This window comes from Rhamphochromis sp. 'chilingali' (assembly GCF_963969265.1).
Source record: "Rhamphochromis sp. 'chilingali' genome assembly, chromosome: 11".
NCBI classification, from domain to species: Eukaryota; Metazoa; Chordata; class Actinopteri; order Cichliformes; family Cichlidae; genus Rhamphochromis; species Rhamphochromis sp. 'chilingali'.
In genome coordinates, this window is record NC_137938.1 from 32,516,722 (window position 1) to 32,529,762 (window position 13,041).

Below are 13,041 nucleotides of genomic sequence, written 5' to 3' on the forward strand. Positions count from 1 at the left end.
CACTCCACAGCCTCCCTGGGAAAGTCTATGCCAGGGTGCTGGAGAAGAGGGTCCGTCCATTAGTCGAACCTCGGATACAGGAAGAACAATGTGGTTTTCATCCTGGTCGTGGAACACTGGACCAGCTCTTTATCCTTCTATACCTGAGGGTGCATGGGAGTTTGCCAAACCAGTCTACATGTGTTTTGTGGACTTGGAGAAGGCATTCGACCGTGTCTCTCAGCGTGTGCTGCAGCAGGTGCTTCGGGAGTATGGGGTGTGTGGCCCGATCCTTATACAACCGTAATAAGGCCTTGGTCCGCATAGCTGGCAATAGGAGTGTTTCAGGTTAGGCTATTGTTGACTACTACTGACTATTGTTGAAGAGTTCCCTTAAATTTTGAGTCAACATCTAAACAGTTTCACTAGCTGCCATATGAAAAATGCTAATCCTACTGCTAGTAGTGACCACAGATTTGTAGTGGCCTAAAATTAACTGCAAAACACTTGCAGCTAGCATAGGATTTTAATTTATCTATATACCTGTGCAGCTGGTTGGAGGCTATTGGAGAAAGGCATTTAAAGTCATCACAGAGCGGTGCCAGTGGCCTCACATGGTGACCTGCCAGGCAAACTGCTTGCTGCCACAGGCAGTGTAACAACTGAGCCTTTGCTATGGCAACAGTCTCCTCCAACAAAAGGGCAAAGACCTGTGGCGCTTTCAGCTGGTGCAGGATTTAGAGAGTGTACAAACGGATACACATGGCTCGATGCACTCAGTTTTCAGCAGTGATGAATACACACAAAACTGTTGAAACACAGCAAAATTTTTTTTATTACTTTTTTATGTTACTGCATGGTTTGGATTACTTGCTATGAGAAAGTTGTGACCTTAAGTCTGACCTTAATTTCAACACCAAACTCTTTTTTGGCCAACTGTGATTATTTCTGAAGCCCTAAAATACTTGGTATCCAAGACATGGTGAGTCATGAGTTTGTGAACTCAGCTGAAAATGTGCTAAACATGGATAGCACTAATAAGAAACTGTAGCAACCAAGAACGACAACTTATTAGTGGCACTACACTGCAGCATATGAATAAGGAAAAGACCTCATGCACTGCAGCTTACTGCACTTAACAAGTAGACATCCCCCCCAGCATATCATCTGAGTGTCCACATGAATTTATGTAACAATGTAGTTAAGAAATATGGACAAAGCAACAGGAAAAAAAACACTGCAGTGCATTGAAGCGTTCCTGTTCCTGAATAACGAGTCTGTTTTGAAAATAAAGGAATAGAAAGTGTAGATACTTGTGTCAAAATTTTGGGAGTAAAAGTAAAAAGTAAATACTCAAGTAAAAATACCTGAAAATTCTACTTAAGCCCAATTACAAAGTATTTTTACTTGTATTTGTTACTTTGTACTTCGTCTCTAACTTTGTCTTACTCATTTCATATTTAAACTATTGCAGTCTTCTACATTTGACTTATGAGAAAGACTTTTGTCAGATAACTGCATCTGTGTGTGTAATTTATACTCATGTCTGGCAAATACCTAAATAAGACCGCTTTGTGTGTAATTGGATCTTTAAAACACGTGTGTAAGCATGTAAGGATGTGTTAAGGAAGGTGATGCTTCTCATTGTTGAGGCCAATTAAAGGAGAACCAAATCATGTGTTGTTTCAAGCATCTACTCACTCAAGTCTGACATTTAAAGAACAAAATACATTTTTTATTGTTTTTGAAAGTATTTTTTGTTCATACAACAACTGGGTAAGCTTGTGTGAACAGCAGGACAGATCATCGCTATCACTGTCTCATCCATCCTGGAGATGATCAAACAGCACTACATCCACAGCGTTTCCAGCATCATGTAGGACACCTTCAGTGGTTCCCGCTGAGTTTTTTCACTCTTACCGTCAGAGAGGAGATATAAAAGCTGCCCCCAAACAAAAACTTTTATGTTTCTCATGGCTAGGTGCTTGATTTTATACTTGCAAAAAAAGAAAAAGAGGATTCAATCAAACAATACAATTCTTCAGAAAAAAGGGCTTGTATTAGAAAAAAACCCAAAATAAAAAATATAAAAGTTCACACAACTTGTAAAAATTGTTTAACAAACACACATGCTTGGATCGACCATTCAAAAATAAGCACTGAATTAACATTAACAATCTGTAGCATTTCAGTGGAGCTACAAAGAAGCAGCTTCTTGCCTTTTCAATTCAGTTTGCTTGCTACTCAGTTTTGATGCTAATGGTTTGGGTTTGTTTTGTACTTTTGTTATTTGCTTTCATTCTTTGTGCCAGAAACAAATAGATTATAATAACAGTGACTTCAGTTTTTCCAGTTCATTAAAAAAAAAAAAAAAAAAAAAATCAGCCAGAGCAAAGTCAATATGCAAACAGATCTATCATTTCTCCCTGTTTAAGAAAAAAGAAAACTACCTTAAATGACCGTAAACGCAAAAACAAAATTAAATTTAAGGAAACTGATCTACAATTCATGTAAATCTAGAAAGATTATAATCCTCTACAAAGATCTACAACACAGCTCATGTAAATTCACCTCCTCATGCACTGGAAAAAGCTTTCTGATTAGGCCAACAGTTCAATAACTCCTCTGCAGTAATGTGGCTTTTTTGTTGGCTTTGAAATATACATCTCAAGACTTTCCAGACTGCTCACATTTAGGGTCCTGCCTGTTAAGGGTGGTTTAAAGCTCACATGTCACATCCACTATCGCGCACTGGTGTTGCTTCGGCCGGTTGTGCAAATCTAGATTTTTGTAACATGTAACACTGCGTTGTGCTGCTGTGGCTGCCGCTGGGTTACAGACATCAGTGTATGATTGTATGATCGTGTCAGAATTCAGATTATAGTGAGCGTGATGTTGCAATAGTTTGAAAACATAAGACTTTGTGGGAAAAAGAAAAAAATCTCTGCAGTGTCTCAGAGTCTGGTTGACGTCAGATGACAGTGTTGTCTGAATGTCAGTGTCTATCATTCAGCTTCATTTGGCAACCTGCGGCTTAACCGCGGTGTCTTTACTCCCCTTCCCAAACACAATCACATTCTTGAAAAAGGTTTCTTTGTCGCATTGTGGTGATGATGTTGATCCTGTTCTCAGACAGCTCCTGCAGCTCTCTGATCAGCTCCTGCAAAGACGGACTCGGCCAGGGGTGGTCGTTGCGGTCACTTTTGAGAATGTACGAGCGCTCCACGATCAGCTCCAGCTGCTCGAGGTGTTTGAGATTGCTGAGGAGCAGGAGGTCACTTTTTGGTTCCTCAAGGAAATATCTAGAAAAAGGGCAAAAAATATATGTTTTAGACTCCTGATAGGAAGATCTGGTGCTGGGGCAACTGGAAACCCAGAAAGAAAAAAGAAAAATTTGATGACTCTTTCCAGCAGATTAATGTTTGGGTTGTATTTAAGAAAATGCTGCAACATAGTTTAAAGTTCTAGTGCCTTTGTTAAATAAATGAAGCAAGTTTAAGCCACCAACATTTTTTTTTTTTAAATTGTCAGTCAGTACTGCATGAAGGTAATCGATTAAATGTAATCTGTAATAATTTCACTGAGCAATGTTATCTATCTACAATAACAATAAATACTAAATAGAAAATAAAAATCTGCCATCTCACCGTATCCTGAGAGTCTTGAGCTGAGGAAATAGTGAGGGAAGCTTTTTGCAGAGACTGCCGGAGAAGCGGTTCTGATGCATGTCGAGGTGCTCAAGTTTCTTGACTTTCTTCACGATGAAGCATAAATCCTTGAGTGATATGATCACTCTCAGCACCAGCCTGGTCACACGGGGTGGAAAAATGGTTGTATAGAAAGCAAGAGGATTCCCACCTAGACAGACAGAAATCAGAAGAGTTACAGGAGGCAGTTTTGGCCTAAAGCTTGATCTTTTGCTTTTTCTTTTTTTTAAATTTTATTTGCTTCTTACTTTTACAAACAGGAAGAAGGAACAGGCAACACATGGGACAAACAAAGTTTTCATCCCCCGTTTTCTGATCGAGAAAATTTCTCCTACTAACTAAGGATGTATACAGCATCAGAGTATTCACTAAAATGCTGGCAGGCAACCTTTACACAAATACTAATACCTGCTTTTTAAAATTAAAATAATGAGTACTATTTGTAGTGACTTATGTGGCTAGTCTGTGTTACTGCTTTATTTTGTATATCAGGTCAAATTTGCGAAACTAAACTAAAAAAACCAAAAACACATTGAACAATGGTGACACTCACCAATGATTTCCAGTGATTCTAGCTGATACAGATAACTCAGCCAGGACTCTAGACGACATTTGACGCCAATTTTTAGGTACCTATAGCGAACAGTCAGTGACTTCAGTGAGGTCAGTCCCCTCAGCGCGTTCTCAGACAGCATGGTTTCTGGGTAATTCACCAACTCCAGAGAAGTCAGTGCTGGGCCACCGTACGCTTCTATAGGACCAAATAATGGGAGCAAGTTAGTCAAACGTTTGCTAATAATTTGGCACAGTGGCTGATCTAACTGTCCCACCACTACAGGCTTAGGTAGTAAGTAAAACTCTGAATGGTGACTGATCAGTAAAGGACATCTTTAGTTAAGTTTATTAAGACCCTCATTAGTTGCAGCTATTCTTCCTCGTGTCACATGTGATCCAGCAACTCTTAGCAAGTTGACTCCTTTAGGAAAAAACTATGATAAACAGTATCATTCACTCTGTACTCAGTAATGTCTTTTATGCTGCAAGTTAGATACATTGCTAATAAATGTATGAAATTACTGAAAGCTGTCTGATTTTTTGACCCGCTGAGTCACAAAATACATTTGATCCAGTTACACAGCAGCTGTAAATGTTGTTTGGGAAGCAATTTAGCAGGTAAACCCACATGTAAAGTGTGATTTTCTTTTGATAAATGCTATTTTAATATTTCAGGTGAAAAAAAAATGTATACTGGTTCTGATGCAGGGTTATAAAATGCTGTAAAGACACTAGACTTACCTGGGTCTTCTGGGTCTGGGGGATAAAAGTAGTCGTCGGGCAGTGGCACTGGGTTCTCTGTAATCTCCCAGGATAAGTGTTTCAGCTTCTTTAGGTTCAATAGCAAGTTATGGAAGGCCTTAGATGGCACTGGTGCCACCACCTGCAGCTTTGCTTCAGCCTGCTGGTGAAACAGCAAATATTCCAGATTGAACAAGCGTGACACGCTGTTTACGAACTCAGCAGTGCTTGGCAGCTGGATGTTACACACACTCAGGTGAGTCAGCCGCTCTGCTAGCTGCCCAGTCTGACACTGCTGTAGCATTGGCTCGCTCCATGTGGCGTTTCGTATCCCGAGAGTCTTCAGGTTGGGGAAATCAGGCAGGTTGTCCACATTTTTCTTCTTGTAATGCTGCTGTGCCTCCATGCAGACAATAGTGGTGAGCCGTGGGAGGGACTTCACAAGGTGTTTCCAGTCTTTGGGCCTCAAACGTTGCACTGCAACATGGGTCACCCTGCGATACTTTAGTGTGTCCCAGAATCCAGCTGTGTAGCGTGGAAAGTTGGATAGGACCACCATGTGGTTCCGCCATAGGCATGGGTGGTCAATCAGCTTTTTGAGGACTTTGCAGCAGCAGCGTACCCTGTGCTTTTCCTGTGTGCTCAGGTAGCTGAACACCATGACCCAAACTTCGGGTGGCAGATGTGATAGCCACTTGACCCTCATGTTGACTTGTTGGAAGCCTCAGCTCCAGGCCTGTTTAACGCTCCTTTGGCCTAAAACCCTGCCTTCAAGTTTTCGAAGGCAGGCTGCACCTGAAAAGTTAAGAACAATAACACTTTTACCATCCAGACTAAAATAATACAAAGAAGATACACAGAACTCGCTTAAGCCATCTCTCAAATAAGTTTATTTTTGGCCAGTTACTCAAGAAAGTCTCTTGATGCATGCTCAGCCGAACAAGGTCTGTTCAGTGGAGAAACGTTTCTCCACTGAACAGAATCAACTTTTTGGTATTTCCTTACCTGGCTGTAGTCGAAGGACTATTTTAAAGACAAATATGACTGCAAATTCAAACATCATGGGCTAAATCACTGTAAACAAAGCAGTATTGTATTAATCCAAGTTATAGTCATAGCCATTGTTTGGTAATTGGTGTCTAAACTATTTACACGGAAGTTGAAAGTTGTGCTGTGAAGAATGAAATTATATTACTCCAAGAAAGCTATCCAGCATTTTTGTCAAAATGATTGCAAACACCTTTACCTTAGGGCAGATGTGGTAAAAGCATGCTGAAAATAATTATGTGGTAAAATTAACATCCATTCAAATACAATGCTTTCGCCAAATATACAAATAAATGTATATTTAACACATCTCTTTAGTGGATATATATAGTTCAAAAATAATTGTGATTTCTTACCTGGTAGAAACTCCTGGGAAAAATAAATTTGGTCTTATGCCTTCAAAAAACACATCCCCATGATCCAAAAGGCCAGAGGCAGAAGCTTTTCCAGCCTGCACGCTCAGAGTCAAATGAAAATGAATGAGTATCTCTGGTCTGTGACTCTTAAAAAGCTTGCTGGTACTTGATTAACATACGACTCCATGATGTAATAATACCTGCACATCCTGTTTATCTACAGGTTACTATCTACATGTGACCTTAGTAATCAGCCTCTTGTATTGTCCCCGAGTCTTGATTTTGTCACTAATCCTTTGTGTAGCGACAGACTCCTTGATCACCCAGATTTAAACCACACCTCAGTGATTGATTGGCTGAAGCCCCACAAAAGAGTTAATGTCTGAATATCTAAACCCGTCAGCCATTTTCTTACAGACAAAGCAGCCAGAAATTTTTCTAGGCAATGAAAGACAGATGTTCATTTGAGAACACAAATGCTCATTACAGTCAGATCAGAAAAGAGTGATTAATCTGCCAGCTCCTGAAAAAAGTCTGTCCAAGGATGTCCAGCAGTGGTAATGGGTCTGAGACAACCTCTGACATGACCTGATTACTCAAACATTATTGGCAGTTCTTGTGTGAAAGAACTGTTAAAATAAAATACCTTGAAGGATGTAAACAACTACAAAAAGACATGACTGGACTACAACAAGATACAAAATGTGTCCAGTTCTCTCTGTGATCACATTTGCAGTGATGTGTATAAGTGTTGGCAAACAAATGTTGCTCATCTATGCAGCACATCTTGAGCACTCCACTGATTATGAAGTGGAGAAAGAAAGTTTATTTACAGTCCATGTAAAGTACTCAGCCTGTACTCTATTACTTACGTATTAGGAGGCTAAATCTTAACATCTAACAAAACTTTATAACACTCAAAAGTCAGAAGCCAAAAAGCTGAGACTATTTAGTCCTATCATATCCATCCATTTTGTTCAGTCTGTAGATGGTTTCTGCAAGCTGATAATTATAGTGCATGTCAGCTCAAACAACATTTTTTATTCTGCAGTTTGTGTATAAATATATTTCATGTCTTCAGAGGAACCCAAGTGATGATGACTTTAACGCTCATTCAGTGTGTTTCCTTCCATAATAACACAAAGAGGTCTAACAGAATAAACAACCATGTTTTCCTACTGAAACTGATCCAAAGCATGTAAGTAACGATCTGCTGATACTTTGAAACAAAGGTGGTGAGAGAGAAATGATCACTTATTTATCTACAGTTTACAGTCTTTTCATCTCATGGCCGGGTGGGTCGACTCTCCAACGACTATCCAACGACTCTCATAAAAGCCCAACAACTCTCGATAGCTCGAGTCCCCACAAGGCGGTTAATGGCTGGGTATCTATAGCAGCCAGTTGTTTTCACACATGCAAAGAAACCACCAGCTTTTCTAGACATTAAAAGACAGATGTGCTTATTAGAATAAAAAAGTTAATCAAAGTCAGACCAGAAAACTGTGTTTGATCTGCCGGCTCCCTACAATAAAGTCTGTCCAAATATGTCCAGTGGTGAGAATGAGGCACAGCTTCGAACATAAAATGACTGAACCATCATTTCCAAGAGTTCTGGTAGAAGTGTAAACACATTCACACTTTTCCCCCACTATTTCATTTTGCTATTCATCTCTGTGGTTTTGCTACAGCATGAACACTGTAGTCAGAAAGAATTTGCATCCATAATTCTTGCTAAACTATTGTATGTAAAAAAAAAAAAAACCAAAAAAATTTTACACTGAGTTGTACCAAAAGTTATGGCTCATCATTTTAGCTAATTGCTCATCAAACTGAAAATATTCTAAAAAATAAAGTACACTGGCAAACTGCAGATACAGATAAGAGACATCTTACAATTCTTTATCCTAGAAGTTGTAACATCACAAATTGCGGTGTAATCGCACCTAAAACATGAGACTGTAACAGATCAGCCTAAATAAAGTAAAATAATTAAATAACTGGAAATTTGTTTGCGGTTTAGCTCATTCTGTCCTGAATTTAAACATTAGCAGAGTTAAATGCATGCACGCTGCAGGCTTTCTACTGTTACAAGTAAACATGCTATCAGTTATTCATCATCAGTTTATAATATTAAACTGTTATCAGACTTACATTGTAGATGCTCCTTTGAGAGGTCTTGACCGTTATTTCTTGATCAGCTGATCAAAGTGCTTTCTTGGCAGTTATGAGGGAAATGATCGGTCAACTCCTGGGAGGGACAAGGAAAGAGATTTAGTTCAATTGTATTTATGTAGTGCCAAATCACAACATCAGTTGCCTCTATGCTATGATAAAAGGCGAAGACCCTACAATAATACTGAGAAAAGTCCAACAATCAGATGAGCAAGCACTTTGGTGACAGTGAGAAGGAAACATTCATTTAAACAGGAAGAAATCTCCTGAAGAACCAGACTCAGGGAGTGGGAGCCATCTGCAGACACTGGGTTAGGGAAGCTGATTGTTTTTAAATTTCATACTTTTCTTTTTTAGCAATGCTATGCCAATGCTAATGATATATGTAAATAATGAATAATAAGGGCCAGGCGACGGGCGAGCCGTAAACACAGCAATATCAAACATAGTCATTGCAAGCAGAAAATAAAAACAAAAGAAAAAAGGGCAACTAATTTGGTATATGTAATCCCAGATCAAGTAGAGGAAAAGCGTTGGATCACAGGCAGTACTTTGTTGCAGCGCCTCTGACTTTCATAAAAAGCCAACCTGAAATCTTTAATTGGAACGTCTCATGACTAATCATTGAATGTCACTTTAATCCACAGTTGCTTTGGACTGCAAGTCTATGTCCTTGTGTTTAGGTGTTACTGCTGGTTATTTCTTATCCGTGTATTTCAGCCAACCAATTTCATATAATTCTGTCACAAACACTCTCCTTTCTGCCCATGTTTTATTTTTAAAAGCATGCTAATTTGAATTTTCTGCCTACCTTTTGGCTTTTTGTTTCTCCCTTCTATACAGTTATCTGCTCCACCTTAATGTGTCTAACCTGCATCTGTATTTAAGGTTTGTTTTACGTACCTTAGTTTCCTTCCAGATGTGTTCGCAGTGTTCTTTTAGTACTCCTCCCATGACAGTCTTCTAGTGTTTTTGCCTCTGCTTGCTTCATATTTCTCTGTTTGTGTGGTTGCATTGATTACCTTTGTCCCAACTCCTTTTTTATCACAAAGAATTTGAACCTTAATCTCATCAATGGAGTTGCACATTTGGGTCTTATCAGTTGTTACACTGCTGAAAGGTCCTCTAGTGTTTTGCAAGGAGCACTAAAAAGACACTTTAGAAATGTCTACCATTGCATTTTGGGGTAGCCTGTTTGTTAAGGGTCACTAGTCAGGCAGGACTCAAACAGTTCAGTGCGTTTATTTATTTACAGTAAATAACAGTTTTAACAGGAGATCAACCCCAGCAAAAGTCCTGGGCTTCCACACAACAGGGTTATTCCACAAATCCACATGGATCCAAAGATTCTCTCCCAAGAACACAAAACAGCTCACCGCTCTCCCGCAAAGGTCCCTCGTAGACAAGGAAACAGCAGGTAAGCTGCTTTTTTTTTTTTTTTTTTTTTTTTGTCCCAACTTACAGGCAAACCGCACAATCCCAGTGGTGAAGGAGCCAGACTTCACTAACTGGTTAAAACTCAACAATCCAACAAAGACTGCAGCGCTGCCACTATCTTAAGTGGTAGCACAAACAAGGACATCGGGAACAGGTGTGTGACTCCTCCAGGTGTGTAAGCCAGAGGGCGGGAACCAGAAGAAAGTCCCACTTCTGAACCAAAACCAACCCATGCACTCACACACTCGATAAAGGAGAGACATTAAAAACTGCATATAACTCCTGTACATCGCACATGTTGGCGAGGTGATTGTTAGGATGAAAAGCAAACTATGTTGAATCAAAGAGAGCAACAATGCTAGCTCTCTTTGAGCACAATATGCAGACTTTAGCTCAAGGGTGGGGAACTCCAGGCCTCGAGGGCCGGTGTCCTGCAGGGTTTCGATCTCACCTTGGGTCAACACACCTGAATCAAATGATTAGTTCGTTACCAGCCCTCTGGAGAACGTCAAGACATGGTGAGGAGGTAATTTAGTCATTTAAATCAGCTGTGTTGGATCAATGACACATTTAAAACCTGCAGGACACTGGCCCTTGAGGTTTAGAGTTGGACACCACAGAGCAAAGAAAGCAGAACCAAAAACAGCTTGTTGTGCAGTCACTGGGGCACCCGTCAGCCTCCCGTTAAAGACCACAGACAAACCCACAATGTGGATAAACAAACAACCAGTAAATGCTGCTGGCCTCTCAGCTTGAAAAGCTCAGCATTTTGTTACCAGGATGCAGACACGCTGGTGAACATGACAGAAGCTGTAGATTCTAACAGCTTCTTTCAGAAGATGAGGCTACAAAATGGCAGTAATTTACAGGATGGATGCCAACAGGAGATATTTTATGGGACCAAAGCTCTCGCCTAATGCTGTCTGAGCTGTAAGAAGAGAGATCACTTTCTCTTTGATAGAGTTGAATAGGTTTTTTTTGTAAGAGTTCACTAGACTAGCACTGCTTCCTTGCTTGCCCTAACTGAATGCCACTGATGTGTTTTCATGCACGCCACACATTAAATACAATAAACACACATTTTCCCCCAAACTTTTCATAATTAACATTTGTGCTTCCCCCCAGCCTCCCACATCTGGACTCAATCTGCCACTACAGATGAGCTTTACACTTCGCAGCTCAGAGATTCTCTCTGTTTCTCTCTGGATTTTATCTGTCAATCCCCATATTCCCTCTCCGCAGCAGCTCTCACCTTTACTCCTCATCTTTTGCTTCACAAAGAAATATCCGGACCACAACTCGATGCATCACTATAACCGGTCCTCAGAGGGTGAATTTACTTTTGCCAGAAGCAATTTTTCTGGCCCTGACCTGAGGGCATCTACCTGCAGGATCACATTTAGGACACGATTCAGAGTGGTAACAGAGTCATCTGTGAATGAGACAAGTCATCAGCCGGGTTTAATAAAACTAATGAAATGAGAATCTGAAGCGCTGAATGAACAAACTGTGTTGTGTCGAGGATTTTTTGGCAGTGCACACAGAGAGAGTGAGTGTGCAAAACATTTTTGGCTGTAACGCTGCATCTACTGCCACACGTGAGGTCATTTTTGAAAGAGCTTGCCAACAAAATCGGTGCAAAAATAATTTTTCTCTGCAGAGTTGCAATGGGATCGCAACAAGAATATTACTATAAGTAACACAACATTAAGTTGAATACATTAGGAAAGGTGAAGCAAAAGTGTCACCCCCAGAAACAGCCTTACTGATGGGATGTTTACACAACACTTAAAGTTACTGTGCAGTGTGAATGAACAGCAAATGTGATGCTTTTTCCCAAGTCAAAGCAAAAAAAGTGAAAAACCAGTACAATCCCTTCCCTTGTTTCTGTTTGAGAAATGTGTGATCTACCAAATTTTATCACCTTAGCTGAAAATATTGGTGTCACTCCCATTTCTTCTGTCCTTTACTTAACAAACCAAGCAGAAATAAATGAGGCATAAGCCACCTTTTCAACTGCTGCTACTAATTCCTAATAGCTTTTCCATTTTAAAGGTGTATTTATTTAAAAAGGGTTAAAATGGGTTTTCAGCAAGGCTGTTTTTGAAGAAGTGAAGAACTCTTCTGAGTCCTCCCAGTTTCACTTTAGTCAGAACACCAGTCAAGCAGAGATTGACACTGCTAATTTTCAAAGGTCATAACTGGGCCAGGGATGGCATCTCTTAGCCTCATCCTGAACCTTCCCCTCTGCTTGTACATTTAGGGCACACGACTGGCATTTACTCTGCAGAGAGAGAACACATTAACACACATGTTCCTGCCCACATGACCTCTGGGAAGACATAAGTGTGGTTTTAGCATGTGGACCTGTGAGAAAAAGTGCATTAAGGGTATATAATACCAATACCTCCATTATCACCACTGAACTGCATACTTCAATTCAGCATGTCACTGCAACTATAACATGTTTTATCTTGTAATACTAGGGATACCATGAAGTAGTATTAACCTTCACTGTCAGCTATTTAGTAGCAATTGTTGCTGTTTTTGTAACTGTGAATTTTACAAGTTTGCTCTTTGTCTTTTCAAAGTTCTATTTATGACTCAGAAAAATGGAGCTGTTACCGGCTGGAGCGACGAGCATAAACAGATTATAAGAAAGAGGATATTGTAAAATATAGCTGACAAAACACGTTTTTGTTGCAGCCAAATCTCTAATAAACAATCCTGAACTGTGTAATACTTGTATGTCCATCAGATGATGTTCACAAGGCCAAAAAGTGGCTTTAAAATGGTGAATAAAGTTAAAAACACCATTAATGACTCCATTACTCAACAGATCAGAATTTGTTAAATACGTTTCAACATATTCAAATTCTACAACACCTGAAAGATTACTTTTATTTAATCGTACTCATGTGTGGCAAGCAAACAGGAAGTCAGCCAGATTCTGAATAAGTACTCAACAAACTCATGGCAATCATACAACTCTATGCGCTAACCTCATTTATATTGATAAATAAGGAGGAGAAAGCTAAGAGTAA

General features: G+C 39.8%; 1 protein-coding gene across 5 annotated transcripts; it reads right to left on the reverse strand.

Annotated features, from left to right (window-relative positions):
* Positions 1-1,692: 1,692 nt before the first annotated feature.
* On the reverse strand, positions 1,693-9,566 carry LOC308405111 (uncharacterized protein). Of its 5 annotated transcripts, XM_080895535.1 has the most exons (9): positions 9,464-9,559; positions 8,540-8,636; positions 6,386-6,480; positions 6,229-6,254; positions 5,988-6,056; positions 4,983-5,777; positions 4,240-4,437; positions 3,627-3,837; positions 1,693-3,281 (listed from the first exon to the last, which is right to left on the reverse strand). In XM_080895535.1, the coding sequence occupies exons 6-9, from the start codon at positions 5,686-5,688 to the stop codon at positions 3,029-3,031; spliced, it is 1,368 nt and encodes a 455-aa protein (XP_080751661.1). In that variant the 5' UTR covers positions 5,689-5,777; positions 5,988-6,056; positions 6,229-6,254; positions 6,386-6,480; positions 8,540-8,636; positions 9,464-9,559; the 3' UTR covers positions 1,693-3,028. The 5 variants fall into 5 exon arrangements, with proteins under 5 accessions (XP_080751661.1, XP_080751662.1, XP_080751659.1 ...); XM_080895536.1 differs by lacking the exon at positions 6,229-6,254; XM_080895533.1 differs by lacking the exons at positions 5,988-6,056; positions 6,229-6,254.
* Between the last annotated feature and the right edge of the window lie 3,475 nt (positions 9,567-13,041).